Raw genomic sequence first — 25,761 nt, 5'->3', positions numbered from 1 at the left:
CTCCTTTCACTTTCTCACGGCCAAGTCACCCAGAGGGGCGCCGCTGCCGCCACCGCCGCTGCGCCCGAGGACTCCGCCCCGCGCCGCCTCGCTGCCGGCCCCCGGCCGCCCGGGCCCAGCCCACCCCGACAGTTTCTGCCCGCGATTGGCGCGCGCGAGCGGCAGCTCCGGCTCGCTTCTCCTATTGGCCGAGTCTCCCTGTCAATCCGACGGTTGCCCGCCACTCCCTCCGCCCTCCTGCAAAGCCGCCCTCCTATTGGAGGAGATTGCGCGCTGGGGGCGGGCAAGGAGCTCCGGTCCAGCCGCTTACGGTCAATCGCAGAGGCCCCACGCCGGGAGGGAGGGAGGCAGGGGGAGGAGCGGGGCGGACCGAGGCTGGGCGGGGGGGGAACATCTGGCCGGCGCCGCCGCGTGCGTGCGTGGTGCGTCCTCCCGCCCCCTCCCCTCCCCCTCCCCCGCCCGCCCCCCCCGTCCCCCGCCCCCTCCTCCCCCCCCCCCTCCCCGGCCGGCGGCTCCGCGCTCGCTCCCTCGCTCGCTCCCTCGCTGTGTCTGGCAGGCTGCGGCCGCCGCTGGGCTGCTGCCATGGGGAGCCGTTGAGAGTGGGGCCCTCTTCGCTCCGCCGCGCTCCTCCGGCTGCCAGCGGGGGTGGGCGGGAGGGAGGGAGGGGGCAGGGGGGAGCGGGCGACGGAGCCGGGATTGGGGGGCGGGGGGGCCGGGAGGGAGGGGGGCAAGAGGAGGAGGAAGCCCACCAAGTCCGGCGGCGGCGGCGGCGGCGGCGGCGGCGGCGGCCGGGAGGAGGAGGAGGAGGAGGCGGAGGACGCGGCGGCGGCGGCGGGGACGCGGTGACTTAGGGCCGCTCCGTGTGAGTCCCGGCGCCCGCCCCGGCCCCTGACCCGGCGCCCCCTCCGCGCGCGGCCCCCTGGCGGGCGAGGGGCGCCAGCTGTGCGGCCCCGGCCGGCGGGGCCGGGGCGGGCGGAGGGCGGGCCGGGCCGGGGGCGCCCCCGCGAGTGGAGTTAGTTTGTGTGCTTGGAGCGGCTGGGGCGGCGGGGGGCGGCGCAGCTGCGGGAGGCCGGGCGCGGGGACGGGGCCGCCGCAGCTGCGGGGTCGGGCGGGGTGCGGGCTCGCCCGCTCCGCGCCCCCCCCCCCTCCCACCCCCGGCCGGTGCAGCTGCGGCGCGGGGCGGGCTCCCGGCCGGTGCAGCTGCGGCGGCGCCTCCCGGGTGCGGAGGGCGGCGGGCTGGGGGAGGGGGGCTTGGGAGCCGCCGCAGCTGCAGCGGCGCCCGGGACGGCCGCGGCTCCGGGGACCGGTGCAGCTGCAGTGGCGCCCGCGGGGGGGCGGGGGGGGGAGGGGGCCGGCGGGGGAGGGGCCCCTCCCGGGCTGGTGCAGTTGCCGGGAGGCCCCGGGGGCTCGCGCGCCGCGGCGTCGGGGAAGCGGTGGCAGCCACCCTCCTCCCGCGGGCTGCTTCTTACGACTTTTCTTTTGTTGTTGCCGTGACCCGGGTCTGTTTTCTCGTCTGTTGTTTAAGGTGTTTTCCTGCTGCACCGGCTCTCCGCCCTCCTCCTCCTTCCCTGTGGTTTAACCTTCCTCTTTCCCCGTGTGTTTTATGCACGGCCAACTACGTGGACATTTGCATTTCTTACCCCCCCCCCCCCCGCACCCTCGCCCCCACCTCTTGGAAAAACAAAAACCCAACCCCACAAAACCTCTCTGGACCCCGCGGTAGCAAGACGTGAAGGGGTTGATTTGTGGGGTGGGAGTCGCTGGCCCATTGCGGTGCTTGGGACTCATTAAACTGTCACTCACCCCCCACCCCACTGGGTAAATGGGGTGATTAATGTCTGATATATTGGAATGGGGCGAGGGCATTTGTGGAGTAGAGGCTGTGTGGCTGAGAAGGAATTTAGCTGCGAAGGGTGCCTCCTGGCATAGGCGTTCGTCATTCTGTCATTCCCCGCGAAGTTAGAGAAAGTTAGGTTTGTGACTTTGGCAGAGCGAGAAGGACAGGACCGAGACGTTGGGTTTTGTTACTCTTTAACTCTGCCGCGGTTTCCTAATGAGAACGGAGTGCTGATCACCAGGCAGGGCTGCGACACTTGCGCCTCAGGCCTGTTCTACTCCTCACCCTCCCGGGAGTCTGTGGAGATGTATTTGACATTCACAGATGTCGCAGCACCTTGCAGGGCACTGGTCGGCCCAGCCCGGGTTACCTTACGATTTCATCAGCCATTAGTAAAGACCCACAAAGTCTAGCTAAAAAGTTCCCAAACTTACTCAGCCTGCTCTCCCCCCCCCCCACCTCCTTTCTGAAAGGTTTTCTTGTGATCACGAAACATTACAGAGTGACCCAAAAAGAGATTGTTATGGGACACAGATCAAGGGGAAGACAAAGTTCTGCTTTTTCTGAGCCGGAAGGCGGATCAGATACGCAGGTGCAGCGTTCACGTTAAGTGGTGGTAGCAGGTTGTGACCGTTTATTAATTTGTCTCATTGAACCGAAGTACTTTCCAGGATTTCAGAAAGTGCAGTTTCACCACGTTGATACCGAGACTTGAAATTTGCATGAACTGGCAGTGTGAGAAATTGCGTTGAGAGGGCAGCTGGAGATAAATAGTTAAATAAGAGGGGAATAAGAAGGTGAACCAGGCTGGAGCAGTAGTTCTGAATAGTCTTCCACCCTCCTGAGACACGTATGCCATGATCTCGGCAGGGGGAAAATATGAAAGTGCCGTAATAATGTCGAAATGGGACTGGAGATGTCAATTGGGTTGGTTTAAAAATATCCCTAAGCTGCCTTTGAAACTAAACGTTGGAGTTGAATAAAAGTGAATCTGGATTTCCTGAATAGCACCGTGGCTTGAGTGTGCTGTCAGTATGTAAGCCAGTCCACCAACTTAAGACAGAAGTGTTGCTATTCCATAAATACAGTAGAACTCCATATGCTGAGTTTTTCAATTTCTTCTGTTAGAAAGTTTGGGGGAAAAAAAGGGAGACTTTGAAGTATTTTGTTTATACTAACAGAAGAGAAAAGTTCTCCTAAGAAAAAGCTGGTGGCAGGAGTGTAGAGGAGTAGCATATGGCATTAAAAGGAGCACAGCTGGAGGTAGCATTTCCATCTGAACATGATGTCAGAGCAGCTGACAGCCTGCCATCCCTCAGCCTTTTATTCTAACACACAGACAGGGAGTTAGTGTGTGCGGATCTGTGGTGGAGAAGGTATCTCGTTCCTCTCTAACATCATCTCCACTTTGCATCTGTCTCTCTTAGTCTGCTTTTTTTCCACCGATGTAACAGACCTGGAGCCAGCGAGACTCAGAGGAAAGGACTTAATCAGGTTTATGTGTCCTAAAGGTAGGAGTAGCAAGAGATTAGATTGAGCATATTTCTGTTTTGGTGTTTTGTTTATTTAATTAAAAAAAATCACATTACTTTTCTAACCCAGTTTAGGAATAATATATGAAATCGAGTATTAAATGAACATCTTGTTGGAGTTGAAAGTCTTGGGCTCGTTTAGTTTTAATTTTTATCCCTTTTGCTCGAGCAAGTAAATAACTTTTATACACAGAAATATTTCAAGTTTTGAAATGCTAAGAAAGGCTTTGAAATGTTGCTTTTTGAGATCACTTTGGATTAGAATGCTTTTTTCTGTTCACTGCGATTTAGGCTCCTTTTGCTTTGGGGGTAGTGGGGGAGAGAAATAGTAAACTGTCTGGAATCCAGCGATCAAACTTATATGAGAAGATTATTCTAGTTAAGAAGCTAGATTGTTGTGTAATTAATTCCACTCTGAAACTTTATTCTTCAAAAACATTCAGCAGCACTACTGAAACATACAGCTGTAAGTGCTTTTGAAACCGAAGGTTTTTTAAAAAGGGGGAAAAAAAAAAACTTTTGTCCCCAGGAGAATAGTTTGACTGGTTTCCTCATTTCTCTTTCAAATATATATTTAAGAGACCTTTTATTTCAGCATAACAATAATTATTTGCAGGAGTTTTTGTGTTAGCGACTAATTTAGAACTTGTAGATTTGAGCTGCCTGAATTGGCCAGACAGCTGTAATCGCACTCCTCCATTCTTAATCTCTTTATCTCGGCAGCAGCTGCCATATGGCCACAGTCAGCTGGATCAGATGTTTATAAGCTTCCTTCTTCGTCCCTCTCCGTCCTGTCAGCCTCCTAATTTGATCACGGCTACCTTGTGAGCTGCCCTCCAATCTTTATTTTTAGCCCTCTCAAGGATTAGGATTGATGTTAGCTGTGGAGCACTCAAAGTGATTGTATTGTAAATCTTGGTGTATTCTAGCTGGGGCGTCGTGCGGAACGCATTTGGGGGCTAGGATGAAACTTTTAGCCCATCTTGGGCAAAGTGTAGAAAAAACAGGGAGGTAATTTCTGAATATTAAATTACCATGTATCCGTTCCCCAAATGTACTTTCTGAGCTGGTTGGTGTGGAACCTTGCTTCTGGTCATAGGAAAAGGGAAGTCGGGTTTTCTTGATTTTTTTTTCTTTTTTTTTTTTTTAAGGAGTTGAATTTTACAGTTGAATTTTGACCCTTTGTACCTCCTCGCCTTTGCTCCCCCTCCATTTCACCCTCCTTCACCAGAAAACAAGGGCAAGGATGCATATTTGAGAGAATAGAAGCTAGTGGGAGAACAAAATATATCAAGTTTTATTGAAACAAAGTATTTTCTGTTGAATGAGGTAAGGCAGAGTCAGAAAAAAATAGTTTCTCTTTTTCTAGCAAGGCTTTTTTTTTGGGGGGGGGGGTGGGGGGAATGTTGAACCTGTAAAGCTTTGGAGTTTCATTTGAATACAATACGCCTTTATTTAAAACTTTGAAATCATTTTAATATGGAATTCATTTGCTTTGCAACGGATCAAAGTTTAGGTGAGAATTTTCAGAGTGAAGGGAAGCCCTTCTGGTTCCTCATATCCTAGATGTACAGATTTTTACAAAGAAATACTACTTTTTTTCCCCCCTCCATTCACTTAAAAAATATTTGGATTTGTTCATAGTAAAGATGATCTTTTCCATCTGTTGGTGTAGTTCTTTCTGATCTCTTGTACACGTGGGCTCTACCTGCAAATCCTAAGGCATTAACATCTGTTTTTATACACAGGGCTTTTGTTGTTGTAACACTCTGACTTTAAAAGTGAGTTGTTTGCTAATTTCTGGGCTAATTATGCGATTTCACTTTTTTCCCCTTGATTCAGCCAGTGCGTGTGTGTTAAAATTGTGCTTTCTAAGCGCAGTCATGTATCAAAAGTAATGGAATAAAAAAGGATGGTTGAACAAGTTTTCTGAATCTTCCAGAATGTGTTTGGGACTTTTCTTTGTTCGCTCTACGAGCTGTTGCAGGTTTCGTAGGACATAATTTGATGAGTAGGTTCACTTCTCCTGAAAGAGATGTAAATTCTCACTCTCAATAAGGGCCAGTAGTGAAACAGAAGGCTTTTAAAACTTGCCGGAAAGTTCCAGGAAGGTGGGGATGCGTCAGGGACTGTTGGGCTGGGGTAAGGAAGTTGGGAAAGGGTACGTTTTTCCTTCTCGCGTTTGGGTTTCGTGCGTGCGGTCTGGTCGTCCTCGGGTCATGAGCCTGATTAAAATGCAGGGACGGGTACATCGGCGGCCCAAGCCGAATCACTGTCATTATCTCTCTTTTTTTTTTTTTTTTTTTTTTTTTTTTGTTGGTAACGGGGACCCGGGCGGCGGAAAGTTGTTCCTGAGCAGGCTCTCACGAGGACTGTCTCTGTCCCCAGGTTATGAAGACAGCATGGAGTTCCCAGACCACAGTAGACATTTGCTGCAGTGTCTGAGCGAGCAGAGGCACCAGGGCTTCCTTTGTGACTGCACCGTCCTGGTGGGAGATGCCCAGTTCCGCGCGCACCGAGCTGTGCTGGCTTCGTGCAGCATGTACTTCCACCTCTTTTACAAGGACCAGCTGGACAAAAGGGACATTGTTCATCTGAACAGCGACATTGTTACAGCCCCGGCTTTCGCGCTCCTGCTTGAATTCATGTACGAAGGGAAACTCCAGTTCAAAGACTTGCCCATTGAAGACGTGCTCGCAGCTGCCAGTTACCTCCACATGTACGACATCGTCAAAGTGTGCAAAAAGAAGCTGAAGGAGAAAGCCACCACCGAGGCGGACAGCACCAAGAAGGAGGAGGACGCCTCCAGCTGCTCGGACAAAGTCGAGAGCCTCTCGGACGGCAGCAGCCACATGGCGGGCGACCTGCCCAGCGACGAGGACGACGGCGAGGACGACAAGCTGACCCTCCTGCCCGGCAAAAGGGACTTGGCGGCCGAGCCCGGCAACATGTGGATGCGCCTGCCCTCGGACTCGGCGGGCCTGCCCCCGGCCGGCGGGGACGCAGAGCCACACGCCGCGGCAGCTGGAAAAACAGTGGCCAGCCCCTGCAGCTCCACAGAGTCTTTGTCCCAGAGGTCTGTCGCCTCCGTGAGGGATTCGGCAGATGTTGACTGTGTGCTGGACCTGTCTGTCAAGTCCAGCCTGTCAGGAGTTGAAAATCTGAACAGCTCTTATTTCTCTTCACAGGACGTGCTGAGAAGCAACCTGGTGCAGGTGAAGGTGGAGAAAGAGGCTCCGTGTGAGGAGGGCGAGGTGGGCGCTAATGACTATGACATGGAGCATAGCGCCGCGAAAGAGAGCGGGGGCGCTAACGCCCGCGGGCCGTACGAGCCGGCGCACCTGGCTCCGCTGCGGGAGGACTCGGTGTTGAGGGAGCTGGAGCGCGAGGACAAGGCCAGCGACGACGAGATGCTGAGCCCGGAGCACGAGCGCGGCCCGGCCGAGGCGGCCGTGGACGGCGGCCTGCTGCCCTACGTGTCCAACATCCTGAGCCCGGCCGGCCAGATCTTCATGTGCCCGCTGTGCAACAAGGTCTTCCCGAGCCCGCACATCCTGCAGATCCACCTGAGCACGCACTTCCGCGAGCAGGACGGGCTGCGCGGCAAGCCGGCCGCCGACGTCAACGTGCCCACCTGCTCGCTGTGCGGCAAGACTTTCTCGTGCATGTACACGCTCAAGCGCCACGAGCGGACCCACTCGGGCGAGAAGCCCTACACGTGCACGCAGTGCGGCAAGAGCTTCCAGTACTCGCACAACCTGAGCCGCCACGCCGTGGTGCACACGCGCGAGAAGCCGCACGCCTGCAAGTGGTGCGAGCGCAGGTTCACGCAGTCGGGGGACCTGTACAGACACATCCGCAAGTTCCACTGTGAGTTGGTGAACTCCTTGTCTGTCAAAAGCGAGGCCCTGAGCTTGCCCGCGGTCAGAGACTGGACCTTAGAAGATAGCTCTCAAGAACTCTGGAAATAATTTTCTATCTCTCTCTCTATATAAATAATATATATATCGACACGTACATATATATACATAGATCTCTATCTAGTTGTGGTACGGTCTAAAAGCAGCCTTGTTTCCTGGAACTAAGACGTCGGGGTGTTGACTCGGTTTTGCACTTTAGAGTAGCATGAGACTCTCGCTAATTTAGCATTCTGGTAAAAGAGACTCTGGAGCAAGTCGGAGACTAGAGAGGGCCTTTTCTTTCGAGGGGGCAGGGGGAGGAAGCCAATAAGAACCTTTGAAACAGGTCGTCCTATCACAAGATGCTTTCACAGGGCTTCATTTTGTCGACACTGCATTGTCTTCTGAGCTCTCGCTCTCGCTCTCTCTCTCTCTCTCTCTCTCTTTCTCTTTTTCCACTTTGTTTTTGTTTTGTTTTGTTTTGTTTCGGAGTAGAGATCCCCTCCAGTTTTATTAGCCTCTCTATATGTCACAAATTGCATGAATCTTTTCTGGCTGTTGGAAACCTGAATGCTTTTAGACCCAAATGGGAGATTTCTGAGATGCTGGATTATCTATTTTTAAACAAGCAGTTGACTTAAAACTTTCTGTGGCAACTTCTGGTTTCCTGACGGTTCCCAATGAGAGAAATGCGGAAAGTACACTGGGCTCACTGGGACGCTGTCTTTGTGAAGGTTTGCTTGGGATGGAAAAGGATACTGCAGCTCCAGCAGTGTTGAACTGTGTGTTGAAAAATGTGAATTACTGTTCTTGTATACTGTAATTGATTACACGGGCTGGGGGGGGTGTCAAAGAACTTGACAGGTTGTGTTGATGCTCTTAGTTGAGTCTTGAAAAGTAAATATTAACGCTACAGAAATGCATGAGTTTCAATATATTTTTTGTCTTTGTTTGCATTGTATAACTTTAACGAGTGAGTTTAAAATTATTTAATTTCCTTAGAAAAACAAAATAGCACCGTTTGGGGAAAAAAAAAACCTGGTGTTATGAAGAACGTAAATGCACTGTTTTTATTTTTATTTTATATAATTTAAATTGACTTTCCCACTGTCTTTAAGTTGAAACTGTTAAGCTGAATAAAAACTTAAGCTGCAAATTGATAACTTCGCTACATAACAAGGAAAATATAAATGTTTACAAACGGCTTAAAGATTTGCATGTGCAGTGTGCATTTGTAACAGACTCCTGATTGCACAGAACCCATGCCAGCTCAAAGTTTAGGGGTACACGTTTACCCAGTGGAGCATTTTTAGAATAACTACTGCACAAATTGACAATAGGTCATTCTCTCTTTTTTTATTTTTGTTTTTGGGTTTTTTTTTTTTTTTTTTTTGGTTCCCCTTTCTTTTTCTCCCCTTCTTCCTTAACCCTCCCTCCCTCCCCTCCTTCATCATCCCCCCCCCCCCCAACACCCACCCCCACCCCCCACCCCAACTCATGAAAAGATTCTATGGACTGAAAAAGCCCCGGGCTGAAAGGACTGGCCTGCCTTGATTGACGTGGGGAAGGTGGGGAAGGGGGTTAGTAGACTATGTGTATCACGCAGCACAGGCTGCAGCCCGACGTGTGGTTTTTAATGACCAGCGCGCAGGGCAAAAGCATTTTGCACAGTGTTTGTTTTCCTGTCTTGCACTTACAAATAAGGTCTATGGGAGTAGCATGGAAAACGTTTGCTGTTTTTCCCTTTTTTTTTTTTTAATTGCTTTTGTTTAAAATTTGATCGCCTTAACTACTGTAAACATAGCCTATTTTTGTGCTTAAGATACTGAATGGAAAACTCCATTGTGTGTTGCTGGACTGTTTTGGAAATATTTGGTCAAATGTGTGTTAATTTGGCTGTAATGGCATTTAAAGCAAACAAACAAACAAAAAAAGCTGTGAAAATGGCCTTGGAGCATTATCTTTAGTTACTTGAAGAGTTTCTAGTTTGTTTTTTTTTTTTTTTTTAAATACAGTTTATGTTAAAATAATTTTTATTAATTTAGAGGAGACAATCAATGTCTGAGAAAACGGACTTTCTTTTGGATTTTCTTTTTGTGGTCATTGTGAGTGATTGCTTTTCCCTTTTATTAGTTTCACATTCTTCCTTTGTTCTAAAACTTAGACTGACATCTAGCTTTGACAATCATAGTATGTTTTATTTTCCTGAGGGGGGAATAACTTATAATGCTGTTTAGTTTTGTACTATTGGTGTGTTGGTGAATTTTTAAACTGTGTGCTAACTGCAATAAATTATATGAACTGAGAATTTCGCGTGTGTTCTTTTCATTGTGATCTGTCTACCCCATAGATCCTAAGTGCGTATGTACCTGGTGCCCTCGTTTTTCATATCCGTTCTATCCGGGGCTTACGAAGTTACTAGAATGCCTTATTAACGCCAACAGAGATGTGCAGTCATCTTGGCTTCTGGTCACTTAAGGGCCTCGCGCACATTTTTAAAATGTGACCCGTTTTCTACAACCTAGATCAAGAGTGGGTGAATCTATAAAACTTCAAGGGGCAGTCTAGGCTTTTCATCATACCGCCTACAACAGCTGCTCATTCACACACACGCTGAGTCCCTCTCGCGGGTGATCTTACCCTGAGTCGGCCGGTCCAACCTATTCTGTGTTCTGGTGTAAGTGGAAGGCTGAGGAGACCGGATGTCTTCACTCGGAAGAGTGCTTGGCTAACAACTTGGAATTCTAGGCAATCCAATTAGCAGGCATTCGATCGTTCGAGATTGGCTCCACGGGTCCTTTTTGTTGCTGGGAGAGCTCAGATGTTCCCAACTTTTAATTCTCAGAGTTTTACTTTGAAAATGCAGTTACAAGGACTCCAGACCCTCACTTTTGTGATCGTCCCGACTTTGTGATGGTCTCAGGCGTGTCAGGGTGAGAAACACTGCTGGTGGATGGACAGAGCACGCGTGGTCCCAGACAGCACTTTAGAATTGTCACACTTGGTCCTAAGTGTGCGTAGGGCCGGCACAGACCTGAGAGAGTTTTTGTAAACCCTCAGATCTGTATCTGTCAGTACCTTCCAGCCTTTAGAGATACATATGAAGTTACAGTTTTACATGACTACTGTCCAATAAAATACATTTATGTTATAAGGCCAATAGGAATGGGACTTTTCTTAACTTCCATAGAAAAAGTGAGCTACAAGGTCCAGAGCTTGGAACCATACTTGTGAGCTCCTGGATGGCTTTGGATGAGAATCCAAAAAGATTTTTTTAATCAGCGCAATTAGTAGTTTACTATTTGGAATCCCTGCATTTGCTTTTTTTTTTTTTTTTTTTTTGGTTGAAGCAGGATTTCTATTACATGCAACTCACACTTGGTTTTAACCAACCAAATGTTGTTTCACGTGAAAGGGGAATGTGTATTTGAACTCCACAGAATTATTTCTTCAGCAGTTACAAGCTTATTTTTAAAAAGGGCTGGAGGTGGGGGTCGGTGGGGGGGTGGGTGGAGGGAACTGGGGTGGAGAAGGTGGATTTTGTGTTTTCAGTTCCTGTAGTAACTGGTCATAGTCCCTCAAAACTTTCTGGTTTTGTTGAGATGTTGAGAGTTATAATTTAGTTTCACCAACTAGCATCTAATTTAAAATGAGCATTGTCTTAAACTTAGCTGGATATACTCATGAAAACAATATTTTGACGTGTGATTTGGAAGAAATAACTACTTAAAACATTTCTTGCAAACCTAGGACAGAATATCAATTACATAAATCGCCACATTTGTTAAGAGAAGTGAAGGAATCAGTTCATTTGCTACATTTCAAAAAAAAAGGAAATTAATTTGTCATGTAATCACGTTGGAAACCATTCAAATTGATTCCCCCTTTGACATCTGGCTGATGTCTAAGTGTATTTTAACTATGTGATTTCATTTACTTTTGAAACCATCTGTTTTTTTAGGTAGTCAGTCATGCCCTAGATCACTGTGGGCCCAGCATTGTGTGTAAGCTGCACCCTAGGGAATATCCCAGAAGTATAAAATGTTAGGGATATTGGTTTTGGATTTCCTTTCTGGTTATTTATGCTATCAGATTAATGGGTGAATCAAGTAGAGTTTTTCTTTAACAGACTTGTCATGATTACCTATAAACAGGTTCTTGAGAGCCTAGAAAAAAGGTGAACACCATGTTATAATTACACAAGGGTGCACATTAAAATGGTCAAAATATTCATTTTTCCAAGTAAATCTTTTGTTTTGAACTATCATCAAGGGAAACAGTTGAGTTTTTTACCCAAGAAGTCATGCTACTTAAAAAATCTTGAGTCTCGCAAGTTTCAACGAAACACAAGTACATAAAAATTAGACTTTACAAACCCCACTGTAGGAGACAAGAATTTTTTTTAAAGTCTTAACATCTCAAAATGTCCTGTATTGTAGGACTATATTTTATTCCTAGAAAACTTAAAACATTCTTTGATTTCTAATATAATTGGGGAAACTTTTATATACCTCTGGTTAGGAAACTCAGATAATCCTATATTTCATTTGTAGACACTGATCTAAATTTTTGTTTAATTGTTACAATGTTTTAAATTGCTGATAAAGTGAATCAAGTTAAGTGTGAATTTTGAAATCCAGGACGGAAGAGCTCTATCCTTTTCCTTAAAATCATTTGGCATTAAAATGCTAGAGATCATACCATTTAAAAAATAAAATAATAGTTTTATTGTGTTCTTTTAAACAAATAGCTTTTTTAGGAGTTTTATTTTGGCCATAGTCCAAGTTTATTACACTGACAAAATTTTGTCCCTTATGTTAACATTTTTCTACCTTTTGCCAACAGAAACGTGGCAAAATATCTTCGTACGTGAGCCTTTGGTCTCAAATGTAGAAGTACCTATTTTTTTATTTCAAGTCAACTCCAATTAGAAAGAAACATGTTTCTAACCTCCCCGCTCCTTAGATTTTTTTAACATTGTGAAGAGTTAGCTAAAGCAGTCAGATCTTACTGATGTCACTGGAGGTGTTCAGATGCAGTCGTTTATTTTCACAGACATTTTAGAAATTAAACCTTTAGTATTTTTGCAAACTGATCCCTTAAAAATTATTTCTCATTTTTGTCAATTTCTTGTAAATGAAGCTGAACTCTTCAAATTTAAAACATTGTAACAAGAAAGGGTGAGGTCATAGAAATGAAACAGAAGCCCGAAAAGTTTCTCTTCTAAGCCCAAATACCTTAGTACACTCAATTGTTCAATTAATTATCCCGGTAACTTGGGCTCACAGCGTAGCTTTTTCTGAAAATAGTCAAGCCCTTGAGAGAAATCGGATTTTTGTTGAGAGAGACAAATTTACCAGTCAACTTTTCTGATTTTATTTTAACATTTCCTAGTTGACTATGGATCACAATCGCTAGGTTTATGTGAATGTGGTATTTCCCTTGGCTGAAGGGTACTTTACAAAACAATTTTTTGAAACTAAAATTTTCCTTGAATTTCCAGGCACTTTCGCCCTCTTTCTAATCTTCGGGAATGGGTGTGCAGTTGAATCTGCCTTTTGCTATAGGAGGCATTCTCTCTGTTTGGCAAGAGAAGAGTGAAAACCCAATTTGGCTTTAAAATGTGGCACATTAGTCCGTAACAGTTTCAGTGAGGATATTTAGAGTGGCTTTGAGAGGCAGTATGACACCCATAGAGAGTCCCTTCACGGAAATGACTTATTTTACAGTGTGTTATAATCTCTGTAGTTAATCATTAAATCGGGTCGTTTTTATTAAATGTCAGTATGCATGCTGAATATGACTGCATAGGAATTGAAGAAGTCCTATTGGCCTAAATATCGAAGTTTGTTAAGAAGTAGATTTGTAGTTAGTATGAAGTGGTGCATGGAAAATGTATCTGAATATTAGGAAACATTTAGAGGGTAGATTAAATTTGGTGTTTCAGTACATAATGCTTATACAACAGTACTGAACTTGAAGGAATGGGAAAAGTTTATTTGTGCGTGCTATGCCGGGCCCAAGCTAACTCTGACATGTGACAGAGCGTAAAGGAATGCATCTTAACCGTGTGTGATTAAAAAATATCCATTACTTAGAATACTCATAAAGAAGGGTGTATTTACTTCATTGAAAAAATACTACTCAATGCAGTGTGCACTTTACCTCTGAAAGGATTAAGAAAGACGCTAACATTTTTTTTGTATGTCGAATGCTCTGAGATGATCTTTGATCAAAGGAAGAACATTCAGGCTTTGCATGGGAATCTCTTACATTTGTTTTAAAAAGCAGACTGAAACTATACATATATCTTTTCTGTGGACCACTTCCTTGGAACCGTATCGTGTAAACAAGCTGTTTGGTAATATTGAAATGCCTGTTTCATGTTTACTAGACAGACAACAATGCTTCCTAAGGATGTCTATTTGGACAATTTTCAGAAGAGCACAATGGGGTACTAATGGAGAATTAAAACATTTAAGAAAAGTATTTCTTGCTTGTGAGCCACAGCCACAGAAGTTAGTGAAACTGTAAAAAAAAAAAAAATCCATTTCTCCTGTTTTACACTGTTTCTCTGTGTAACTTACAGTCCTCACCGGATGGAAGTTTGAGCACAGAATCATATCCCAAGAAGATCAAATTTATAAAGTTATTTCTATAACTAACTGCCTTTGAGAAAGACAGCCTCTCAAGGATGGGCCAGGAAGGGACAATGGTGCAGGTTTACAATCAAAGCACAGACACGATACATTTGTTTAAGATTTCAGGATCCCCAAGACTTCGCAACTGAATAAACCCAAAGAAACTGGAGGGGGTGAGGGGTGCAGATGCCATACGGGAATATGCCTTTACGTTCTTATTTCCGCTGAGACCCAAACTGAAATGTATACTTCATATAATGTCCTCTGTTTTCTCCATGTCTCCATGTCCCTCCTATAGAGGGTAAAATTTTATGCAAGGAGTGGTTTTGACACCACTCTGCACCCATGAATTTTCCAACCCAGTCGGTGTCATGTCTGAATTTCTACCATCGTGAAAGAATGGAAACGACTTTGAAACGAAAACTACATTGAGATTGGCCGTATTTGCCAGTCTGCACCAGCAAACTACATGGGCGGGCTGGGGGCGGGGGGGGGGGGTGGGTACGGGCGGAGCACTCGGACGAAGGAGCTGAGGTATTTCCGGGGACTTATTACAACAAATGACACTGAACTGCATGAAATCCCTAGGTTAAGAGAGAACAAAATTAGAGGGGATGTTGGGGCACAGTGAAGTTTTGTTTTTCATACTAAGTGTGGAGTCTAGAAAATGTGGTGATTTCTCACATTCTATTTATATGTTATTTTACTTGAGGGATGCCTCAGAGCAGTACTAGAATCACTTATGTGCAAAAGGGGAGGGAGGGAGGGTTTGTCATCATTTTTGTTCCATTTGCTTCGTAAAGGTGCTTATCTTGCAGTATAAATAATACTTTAGTCAAAATACAGGCGGGTTTGGAGGCTTGACCAGCATGGAAGGATTTTAATGATTGAAGTGTTTCCGTTTAAAAGTCAGTCAAATGATGCCCTTGAAGGCAATCAATCCTCACATTGTTATTCTTACTTAATAATACATATATAATTTTTTCCTTCTCCAAAAATAACAGAACTTTTAAGCATTATAAACAGAAACAATCCCAGGCTTACTTCTGTATCCTGAATTTTTAAAATTTGCATTCTGGACTGAATGTTCTTGAAATAATGAATTAATTTTGTTATTCGGATTGTAACAATCTAATGGCCAGAATTTGAAAATAATCTAATGGTCCAATTATTCTCCATCATTTGAAGACCTGTATTGTGTGTCGGATACCCTCCCCTACAGACTGCCGTAGCACATGGGCTTCCACAGAGACCCATCTAAAATCACAAAACCTCAGAGCTTGAAGGAACAAAAGTGATTTCCAGTTTATTTATCCTGGGCATAGAGGGGCAGGTGCAGAGCTAGGCATAGGGGAGGGGAAGGAACTGAAAGGATTTTGCAAACATTTCATACATTCCCCAAGCCATTGACCATCTATCATTTCAGACACGAGGTTTTCCTCTCTTTAGAAGCACACGAAGGGTGAATTCCTCGCTCTGGGCACAACTTTGGTGGTGTCTGAATCTGAAATCTACATTCTGGTTATGCCCAGGGGATAAACTTTGCATCATGGAGTTATATGTTTACCACCATCGCGCTTACCATGGTCTGCTGTGTGTATTTACAAACCGAACCCAAGACTGGAATTCTACGATGTCTCTTCCTGGCTTCGAGCCTATCAACTATTTTAAAAACATCACAGAAGAACACTCTCTGCCGGTGTCAGAGGTAGGCATGTCTTGGGCCCTCTGCCTCAGGCTTTCCAGGAGCGGAAACCCTGGCAGAAGTCTCCTGACTGACACGCTCTCTCTCTCTGCTCCCGGCCACAAAAAGAGTTGCTTGGGTTTCCAAAACATGTTATTTGTTCAACCACAACGAGGCCCACTGACTATAGGGTTGACAGACCTGTCGCTGGCCATTTGAGAGGGAGAGAAGAAACATGGCGGCATGGCCGGGTGGCAGCCAGACAGAAGCCTCGAAACTCATTTTGCCGCCCAAGTGGGAGAACTGAATAGTTTTCCGCTTAATCTGAAAATTGGCCTCAGTTCTTGGAATGTTTCTCACCTCCTTCTCTCAGGATCGGCTGCTGAACAGAAGACTGAGGGGAAATTTGCCGAAGGTCTACCAATGACACGGAAGGGACCGTGCCCTGACACCTTCATTTTTCCGTTTCTGAGACCAGAGTAATGCCCACCTCACCTTCTTCCTTAGAATAATGTGACCACAGATGTGCAAAACGTTAGGCTCAGAGACAAGGGGCTGAGTGTGTCATCGGAGGTGACATCACTGTTATGACAATTATTATTTCTTACCCTGAGAGGAAGTTTCTCCTTAGCATCCAGCCTTCTTACCAATGTGGATTGTGTTTAAGGTGGAATTTTATGATTTTAATCCATGGAGCACTTAATGCCTCAACTTTATTTCAGTTTTAAGCAGGCCTGGAGGAAAGCAACCTCTAAGTGCGGTGCAAACAGGAGAGGAGCACAGTCATGGGAACGGTTGCACATTCCCAGGTGGGCTGGTAGGTGTCCACACGTTTACCGACACGAACCTTGTGTAACTCACATGCCACTGTTGGTTCCTCTGCCAAATCTCTCAAAGCCTTTTCAACTCTCTGATGATCGAATCCAAAAACCCAAGTGGAACACAGATACTTTTTTTCCCCTTTAATGTTGAAGAGACCAAGACGGAAGCCCTGGTTCACGTTTATACTTGCGTCATAATATAAACAACAGCATGATTAATATATATCACGATAACGAACAGGCACCGCTCCCCAGGGAAGCGCACAGATTAAAGTGATTCGCCCAGAGCCTTCAGTGGGTTCCTCCGATCTCACCAGGAGAAGGTGGAACATGCCAGATCAGAGCTCGCAGCCTCTCCGTTTCTGGCCTCACATCACCGATGTGCTTGCTACGTTACGTGTGCTTAGAGCCACGCTGTGGCACGATGATGAGCAAGTCCCTTTAGAGGAAGATGCACCTGTTCAAAGTCCACACCTTGAAGAGATGCAGAGCTGCTGTGTTCCTTTTAGGGAAACTTTGAGTAGCTATTTATTGCCTGGAATAAACTTACGGTCCGTCTTGCCCATGTAAACAGGCGTCAGAAAGCCCTTTCGGAGTGTCCGCTTGGCTCTTTGATGCAGTGCCACTTTACAAAAGGATTCCTGCCACACTCGTCTCTTTTTCTTTTCCTCCTTTCTCCCCTTGATATAATGACGCAAATCTTCCTTTTTATTTTATAATTTTCGTAGATTTTTTTTTTTTTAAAGGCCATGACTTTAAGAAGACACGTTTGGTGAAATAGGTCCTTTTGGTTGATGTATTTAAGAGTTTGGGTTAGGAAAAAGTTGAAAAACAAGAACCAAAAACAAACAGGTCCCCCCTCCCCGCCTCCCCCTCCCCCCCGCCGCTCAGTGCCATAGACAAGAGTCCAAAGGACATTAGCTGCCCCATTGCACACATTGGAAAGGAGAGTTTGCTGTGAGCTCAGTCCTTCTAATAGACTGGCAATTTTGTGAAAGGTTTAGAGGATTTTGTTTAACCATTTCTGCATGTGTTTTTAATGAGCTCATGATGGTTTTAACAAAGGCCAGGTTGTGCGTTTTGCGGCATTTTGTGACCTGATCCCTCCCTGCTGAGCCGGGGAGTGGGCACCTGTGCTCTGCTCCTGGCTCACCTATGGGAGTCAAGGTGGTGGGGCCATCTCCGGGCCTGTCTTCGTGCCAGGGATGAATCATGCAGTAGGCAGAGCGGAAGGAGCCTCTTTGTTGACAGCTTTCCATCTGGACTTTGGATACGGCTGATGGTTCACGTAGAGCGTTGGTTAGCTGGAAGGGACTAGAAGAGTCCGCTCCTCCGTAAGGGATCAGGAGCGTGCAAAGCCCCAGCAAAGAATGGCCCCAGATTTCATCTGCAAAGCTCAGAGAAGCATCTCACTCCCTGAGGTTCAGGTACCGAGGTCCGTGAATGTGTATGACCGCGGCTTTGACACGCCGGTGTTCAATAGTCAATAGGTCATTTACAGCCCCATTCACATAATCCGACTGGAGTCCGTCTGAATAAATTCATCAAGCTCAGGTGGCCAAGAGCGAACCCCTTCCGTGTTTAATAATTAAAATAAACAGGGCTATTGAGATGAATTTCAGTTTGTCATGTATAAATGTAAGAGACTCCATAAGGGATGGTGTTTTGTGATTCATATAGAAATATGATGGATGTATGATACGTTTTCCACAGCTATTTAAGAAAAAAAAAAGATTATCTTAGTCATGGGGTAAAGTTATGTGATGCATTGCACCATCCAGGCTGTGTCTGGGCCAGTACAGATTTTTTTTTTTTTTTTTTTTGTGAAAGATTACTTCTTGGCAAACTAGATATGCAAACGCCAGAATACAGTAAAACCACATTTAATTGGACCTACTTGCCAACTTCTTGAACACAGCTTGGATTATTCCACGGGAGAGGTTGCTTCTGTTAAAAGCTGGCGGGGGGGCGGGGGGAGGAAGTGGCATATTGACAAGGCTTCAGATAATTTTTTTTTCACTTGAAGTACAATTATGCAATGAGCCAAGTTTGGAAGTATTTTACTATGTTTAATAATTATTATTCAAGATATTGTAAAACATATGCATTTGTTAAGGGGAATGTAATGGGAGTGAAATCATGTCATAAATTTTACTTCGGATTTATTTTCCCTATTTTGTGTTTTTTTTTTTTTATTTGATAGCCTTCCAAATTGGTTCTAGCCAAAACCATGCACTCTAATACATACCGTACTTGATATCAAAGTGAGAATATGAGTAATTTATAGAACCCGAGTGAGAACAGTTTTCTTCTCTTAGCCAGCTTCTGTCACCTCTATTCAGGTACCAGCCGACACATCCAACAGCCAGTGAGATAATAGGGATCAAGAAGTCCTCCGCGTAGAGGAACCTGCCACATCCTTCTCAACAACAGAAGATTCCAAGTCCACTCAGCCCCGGCCACGTCTATTGTTCGAGTGTCTCTCCTTCACACAGGAGGATGACTATTTCTTTAGGTGTGTGTAAGTCTGGGAGAATCACACGCCGCTCCCTCTCCCGAGGTGTGAGTGGGGACTCCCTGACCACCCACGATGTGCTCAGGTGAGTCTGAGCTCTGGGCGACGCTGTCACCCCAAACTTGGGAAGCTTGGGAAGGCATCACATCAGTTTGCTTCCCATCTTGAGCCGAAACAAATTTATATTGTTTTCGCAGTCTCTTTTCCAAGGGAGAGAAAAGAAAAAAAATTGCCCCTTGCACTTCCTGAAACTGAACAAAGGTGCCATCGCTAAAGATTAGCAAGACGCTACGGATTTGCACTGAACCCCACCTGCTCTGTGAAAACCCCACGGTTTTCTCACAATCCCACTCAAGCTGCTGAGCAATTGGGCCTTGTCTTCTGAGTGTGGTTATTCGTCAGCTTGACTTCTGTTTGCTCTGCCGGTTCATTGTTTTCTCATGCCATGCCACAGCCAGCGACCGGGAGAGGAGAAGGCAGAGCCTTGGGGCCGGCTCCCGGGCCCCTGCAGAGGGGCAGACTTTCCCGGCGGGCAGACAGATCGGCGGCGACCCTAGGTGTGTTTTGAACGTGTGCCCGGGGCTCACGGAGCCTGATGCAGCTTTGCTGCTGTGTGGGGTGGACTGCAGCAGTGTGAGCCTTGTGTCTGCAGAGGGGACATGAGGACATCTGGACCGTGTCCCTGCGAGCAGGGCTTTTGCTGCAGGCCTTTGAAAATCCTGCCGCAACGGCCCCCAGCGCCTTGGAACTTTCTCCCTGGAGAATTTAGAAGAGCCGGTGGCCTTGATTTCTTGGCCATCTACAGCCTCCACACGTGCAGGGCTGTCCCTGAGCAGGGTGATTCAGGGGATCCAGGAAGCGTTTTGCACAGCCCTTCTCTCTAAGAGCCTAAAACCAGGACCGGGGTCATGCATGCCTCTCTCCCGTCCTCAGCCACCTAGCTGTGCTGTCTTGAACAAGTGACTTCATCTCTCTGGGCTTCTCCCCACACACACCGCACTCCCCCCCCCCCCCCCACCTTCATCTTTAAATAAACCTCTTGGACCATGAGACTCTGAGGTTCTTTTCAGGTCTAAATTCTTGGGCTTTTTTTTTCTTTTTCTTTTTACCTGTTTAACTGCAATGCTGACTGAGCTTGGGCTGATTAACAAGAAAATATTTTCCAGGTAGAATAGAAATGGTGACTAGCTCATTGCCATGAAAGGCACGCTCACTCGGATAAGGGAGGACACGGGCAGGGTGGGTGAACGTTTCCACCGGCCTTTGGATTTTTAATCTCTAACAAGTGCCTGTGCTTCCTTGTGTCTTTTCGAGCCCAGCGGGTCTAGGGTCCTTTTCTGTTTTCTGATAGCAGGAAGCTGAGAGGTCCTGGGTAGATGGTAGGCAAGAGCTCATCTAGTTCCAAGGTCTGTTTACACTGCACCCTACCTGCTTTTTCGAAAGTGATGAGGACCATATCACCCTTGCTGTGGTCCCTCATCGTCTTAACAAGCGGTGAACATGTGCAGGGAACACCAGGCTGGGCAATCATCCCTGTCAGTCCTGCAAACCGGTTTTTTGCTTGTTCAGCTCCTCACGGAGTCTTGGTTGGACAGCTCCCCGGCCACCTTCCAGCACAGGACAGGGCCTTGCGTATGAAAAGGCTAATTCTGGTAGCTTCCATAGGAATGGGCACACCAAAGACCATTGCCGTGGGTTTCGTCCATGGAATTTGGAGTGTCCCAGGGGACTGGTGATAGGTCTACAGATCAAAGACCATTTGATGTTGATCATGAAGAGGACACACCACACTCATAGATGGACTCTGAAATTAAAGAAAACCCAATTTTTAGTGACTGTCATAAAAATCCCATGTTACACCATTCACAGCCAGACCGCTGGCCTAGTCATCCCCTGTATTTCTAGCATGTACCTAATCCATCCCAGAATGAAGGAAAACCCTACCAGAGTGTTGCGTGGGCGGGGGTGGGGAAGAAAAAAAAAAAAAAAACAACAGCCAAGAGAATGATTGTGGACTCATTTGTACAAGAGTCTGACTCAAATATTTCCCCTTTTATTTTTTTCATTCTGAAGGCACAAAGCAAAATGGTTGCCGAATTAAAGATTAGCATGTAAGTAAGATCGAAATAGGACTACATTCTTATATTAGTTAAAATTCTTTTGGTTGCAAGGAATAGAAATCCATCTTAAGCTAGTTAAGCCAAAAAAGAATTTTATTATAAGGCTACTTGGATTCAGTGGAATCCGAAAGAGGAATACGGGAGGCCTTGGGAGCAGCTAGAATTAGGAGCTCAAAGGCTGTCAGGCTTTCTTCTCCCTTCCCTGCCTCTGAGTCCCGTCCTGCTGATTGGCATTTTCCATTCCTCAGGCCACATGGCGGGACAGGCTGCCAACTCCTTCTGCATTTCCTTGTCTTCATCTTCAGACTCCCAGGGAGAGGCCGATGTCTCTTGTCAGTTATAGTTCCCAAATCCTGGGGGAGAATTCTGGTTGGGCCGTATGGATTGGGCGCCCACCTCTCAACCAATGGGAAGTGCCAAGGGCAAGGCCCATTGTACCAACCTGAGGTCCCCGACCTGGAGCCCCCACCCCCCTGCACTCGTGCTGGGGTGGGGGGGCAGGGGCGTGGTCCCCAGGGGGGGCGGGGAGATACTTCCCTGCAATGAGGCAGGTGCTGAGCTAACAAAACAGCAGGGGACTGCTATGTTCCTCCACAGAAATTAAAGGGAAACTATGAAAAAAATATTATTTACCTGAAAGTGAGACTAATATATTCCCCTTTGTGGTCTAACAACCGTTATTAATTTCTAATCCATAGCCAAATAGTAAAGTGAACTAATGTATGTTTTCTAAAGTATAAAATATTAATTAATTTTCATTTAGCTTAGTTTATCTGACCTCCCTCAAGTTACCTATCATTTTATAGTCTTGGAGCATGTTCATGTACTTTTTGGTGAAATCCTTACCCGGCTCATCCCGGTGAGGCCACAGAATTCAGTTGTTGACCTTATCTTTCAGCTATTTGATCACCATCCAGGTGTCCTATGAGTGAGGCAGAGGGTGATCAGACAACGGAGCACACTGAACAAAGACACTTCTCGTTGAGGACGTAAGGAGACTGTGCAATGTAAGCTCTGTGTTGGCAGCAGGCAGCACATGTGTGTTCTCTATCTGGGGACACAGGAATCCCAGAGTCCAGAATGGGGGAGGGGCCGGGAAGGCCAGTGTTGGTTGATTTGAGTGAGGTGCTCAGAGCCAAGGTGTTGACTACCAACAAAGCTGTGTTAACCCTCTCAGGTGCCTCCAGGGTCACAGCTGGGAAATGCGGCTGTCTGTTGGAAAGAGAGACTGGCACCCACGGACTGAGGTAAGAGACACACTCAGATAGTTTTAAGTGGAAGACACAGGCTGTTTGGACATATGGCTCCTCACTCCTTAGGTACTTCCTGTCCCATTGCTAAAGATGCAAAATACTCAGGGTTTGAAGGAAGCCACTGGTTAGAGTTAGGTCTTCAAGGCCAAGGTAGAGGAGCATAAGCCTCGTTGATTCACTGTGTCTCAAACTGTACAGAAAAAAATATGAGTATTTTAGGTACTGTGGATTTCACTGATGCTTTTTTTTTGTTTTTTGTTGTGTGTGTGTGTGTGTGTGTGTGTGTGCCCAAATTATTGTAATCTGCATTTGAGGAACTTTGGAGCCTGACAAAGCACGTTCCTCTTTTCTAGCCTTTGTCGTTGGTCTTCCCCTCCTCCTGTGCACCTCGTGAGAGGCAGCTGGGAAGCCAGGATACAAGAGTTTGTGCTACAGAGGCAGGCAGAATGGGGTTCAGGCTCAGCCTTGGGCCAGCTTTTTGTCTCTACAGCAGAGAACCCACAACTGCCCCTCAGGAGGACCTTAAGGACTGGCCAGATGGCACCTTTAAGGCAACAGAAGCATTGCACCTGCCAGGACCCGTCCAGTCACAAATGACAGAAAATGAACTCAGACTAGCTGGAAATGCAAAGGAAATCATTGACTCACATGTCGGGGGAGTCTGGGGGTGGCAATGGCCTCGGGGGGTGACTGGGCATGAAGACTCAGGTGACAGCATTGGGTTTTGTCTTTCCCCTCATTCTCTCTTTCCCCTCCCCACCCCCTTTCTTGGGTTCACTGTCTTTACAGCTATAGATGGGCTTTCCTCACATGATGGGGGAGCTGGATGTGGACAAAGATGGCACTAGCTGAGCTCGTCCCAGGAAATGACCCCAGAGGGAAGAGAATGGCATCTTCTGAACATCTGCCCTATTAGTATAAGCCTTGATTCAAGCTTCCCAGAGGAGGAGGTGGAAGATGCAGGAGGTCTGGAGAGCCCTGAACCCAGACACGAAGATTTCACCAGGGAGCCAAGGACAGAAGTAGTTTCTGCTCATGGCTTCTTGTCCAGGGAAGACAAATTTGACTTGGGTGTGGGATGGTAGGAAAAAAGTGATACGGCAGAGGGCAAATATTTATTGACGACTGTACACTTGGCCCTGGGGTCCCTGCCCTCATAGAACTTACTGGTTAATGAAGGAATTAAGGAAAAAATGTTAGTAAAGCATTGTAAGCATTATGAAGAGAGTACGCGGCAAGTTCAAACACAGAGTAAGGGGAGTCCAACCTGGCTGCTGTGTAGCAGAATAAGGGGGTGGACAGTGTTTGGGGCAGAGGGATAAACATGTGCAAAGGCCCAGAAAGAGAGCCAGGTGGCTTTAAGGAGCCCGTCAGTTTTCTCCCCAGCTAGTCCGAATGGCTGGAGCACTGAGGGTTCATTTTCTGAGGCCGCTGGAGCAGATTACCACAAACTCCGTGGCCCAGAACAACAGAAATGTACTCTCTTGTGGTTCTGGAGGCCAGAAGTCCAAAATCAAGGTGACAGCAAGGCTGGACTGGGGCGGGGGGATCTTTCCTGGCCTCTTACATCCCAGCCGCTGGCAGTTCCCGGCTTGTGTCTGTACCATCCCATCCCTGCTTCCATCCACACACAGGGCTCTCTCCTGCACGTTCATATCTTCACCTCTCTTGCCTCCTAGAAACACTTATCATTGGATTTAGGGCCCACCCAAGGAATGTGGGGTAATCATCTCATCTCAGGACCCTTAACTTAGTCATATCTGCAAAGACCCTTTCTCCAAATAAGGCCACATTCACAAGGTCGGGGTGTTAGGAAATGGACATACCTTTTGGGGGCCACCATCCAATGCAGGACAAGAACAACAGATACTCTGGACTGAGAGGCAAGGCAGGTCCTAGGAAATCGGGACCTCATCCTCCAGCAGGCCAGTGATGTTTCACACTGCATTTTAGAAGGAATACCGTGGCTGTTTCATGGAAGCAGACTGGAGGTGGGCACTGAGATGGAAGCAGAGCTGTGGTCTATTGGGAGGCCACTGCAGTGGCTCAGGGGGGAGGAAGAGGGGCTGCGCTCAGGAAGTGGCTGAGCCAGGGACGGAAAGAGGTGGATCATAGATCTGCATAGGAAAGCGGGTAATGGGACTTGGGGATCAACTGGTTGCAGGGTGGCAGGTGGCAGGACACAAGCAGGGGATTGTCATAGATAATGTGTATGGTTATACTATGTACCCTGCATGTTCATTTTTCCCAGGGGACAGCCCTGGGAGAAGGAAAGAATGTTGGCTTTGGAATTGCCTAAACCTGGGTTGAAATCCCAATGCTTTTCACTTTCCAGCTTCTTGACCTTGACTGTGTTTCTTATTTTCTCTGAACCTCAGTTTCCTCCTCGATAAAATGAAGATATAATACTGACTTCATAGGGCTCTAGGAAGAAGGGAAAGTCACCATGCCTGACCCGGAAAGGGCGCCTGGCCCGGAGCCCAGCACCACATGGGCACCCCAAAAGTGCCAGTTCCCCCTCCTTCCCTTGCCTGACCAGCCCCCTCTCCTGCAGGGGCTCTCCCCTATCCCAGCCATGGTTCAGCTCCTCCCACCTCCCATCTCCCTCCCATCTGCTTCCTGGCGAGCTGCCTCCTCACCTGCAGCCCCTTCCCTCCCAGGACCTGCCTACAGATTACCCTCTCACTGTCCCAGACCTTCTGCAAATACTCTCCCACTTGTTACACTGAAGTAGCCTAGACCGTGAAAACAAACAAGCTGTGACATGGGTGGTCTCAGCTCCTTGAAGAGGGAACAGAAGTGCCTGTTTCATTTAGTTCCTGCTGCATTTCATCCATTCACTCATTTCTTCCTGCATTTCTGCATCCACTCCCTCAACAAACATATAGAGCGGGGGCGGGGAGGCAGGAAGGGGCAGGCCTGACAGGACCCACAAAGCTGAACTAACTGTGGCTCCACCTCCTGCAGTTTGCTGATTCTGCCGGGCCACCAACTTTCTCTCCCCTTGTGGATTCTCCCGATGTGCCGATTTCATGGCTTCGCTATGGCTTTGAAGTCTCCACAGGTAAACTGAGGGGAAGCATGAATTGGATGCCCTGAGTCTAATCCAGAAATAAGAGTCCCAGGAGGTGGCAGGTGTCCCCTTAGATAGCACATCCTCTCCATCCGGCCTCTCAGGCAGATTTCTACTCTCGTCCACAACACTGTCCCCAGCCTATCTCTTGCCACAACCTCACTCCCACTTCTCCTCATTGCTCTTCATCTGGTTGGCTGAGAGGGCAGGGCTAATCTTTTATATTCTTAGAGCCATGTGTTTTTTTTTTAAGTTTATTTAGTTTTGAGAGAGATAGAGAGAGGCAGAGAAAGAGGGAGACAGAGAATCCCAAGCAGGCTCCATGCTGTCAGCACAGAGCCTGACATGGGGCTTGAACTCAGGAACCGTGAGATCAAAGTGAGCTG

General features: G+C 47.0%; 1 protein-coding gene across 2 annotated transcripts; it reads left to right on the top strand.

Annotated features, from left to right (window-relative positions):
* The first annotated feature begins 724 nt into the window (after nt 1–724).
* Nucleotides 725–9,576, top strand: ZBTB18 (zinc finger and BTB domain containing 18). Of its 2 annotated transcripts, none has more exons than XM_023247405.2 (2): nt 725–862; nt 5,758–9,576. In XM_023247405.2, the coding sequence occupies exon 2, from the start codon at nt 5,772–5,774 to the stop codon at nt 7,338–7,340; it is 1,569 nt and encodes a 522-aa protein (XP_023103173.1). In that variant the 5' UTR covers nt 725–862; nt 5,758–5,771; the 3' UTR covers nt 7,341–9,576. The 2 variants fall into 2 exon arrangements, with proteins under 2 accessions (XP_023103173.1, XP_011289138.2); XM_011290836.4 differs by lacking the exon at nt 725–862 and adding an exon at nt 1,405–3,348.
* The last annotated feature ends 16,185 nt before the right edge of the window (nt 9,577–25,761 follow it).

The sequence above is a fragment of the Felis catus genome, chromosome F1, assembly GCF_018350175.1.
Source record: "Felis catus isolate Fca126 chromosome F1, F.catus_Fca126_mat1.0, whole genome shotgun sequence".
Classification (NCBI taxonomy): domain Eukaryota; kingdom Metazoa; phylum Chordata; class Mammalia; order Carnivora; family Felidae; genus Felis; species Felis catus.
The sequence above is the reverse complement of the archived record's forward strand: the minus strand, read 5'-3'. Positions and strand labels throughout refer to the sequence as shown.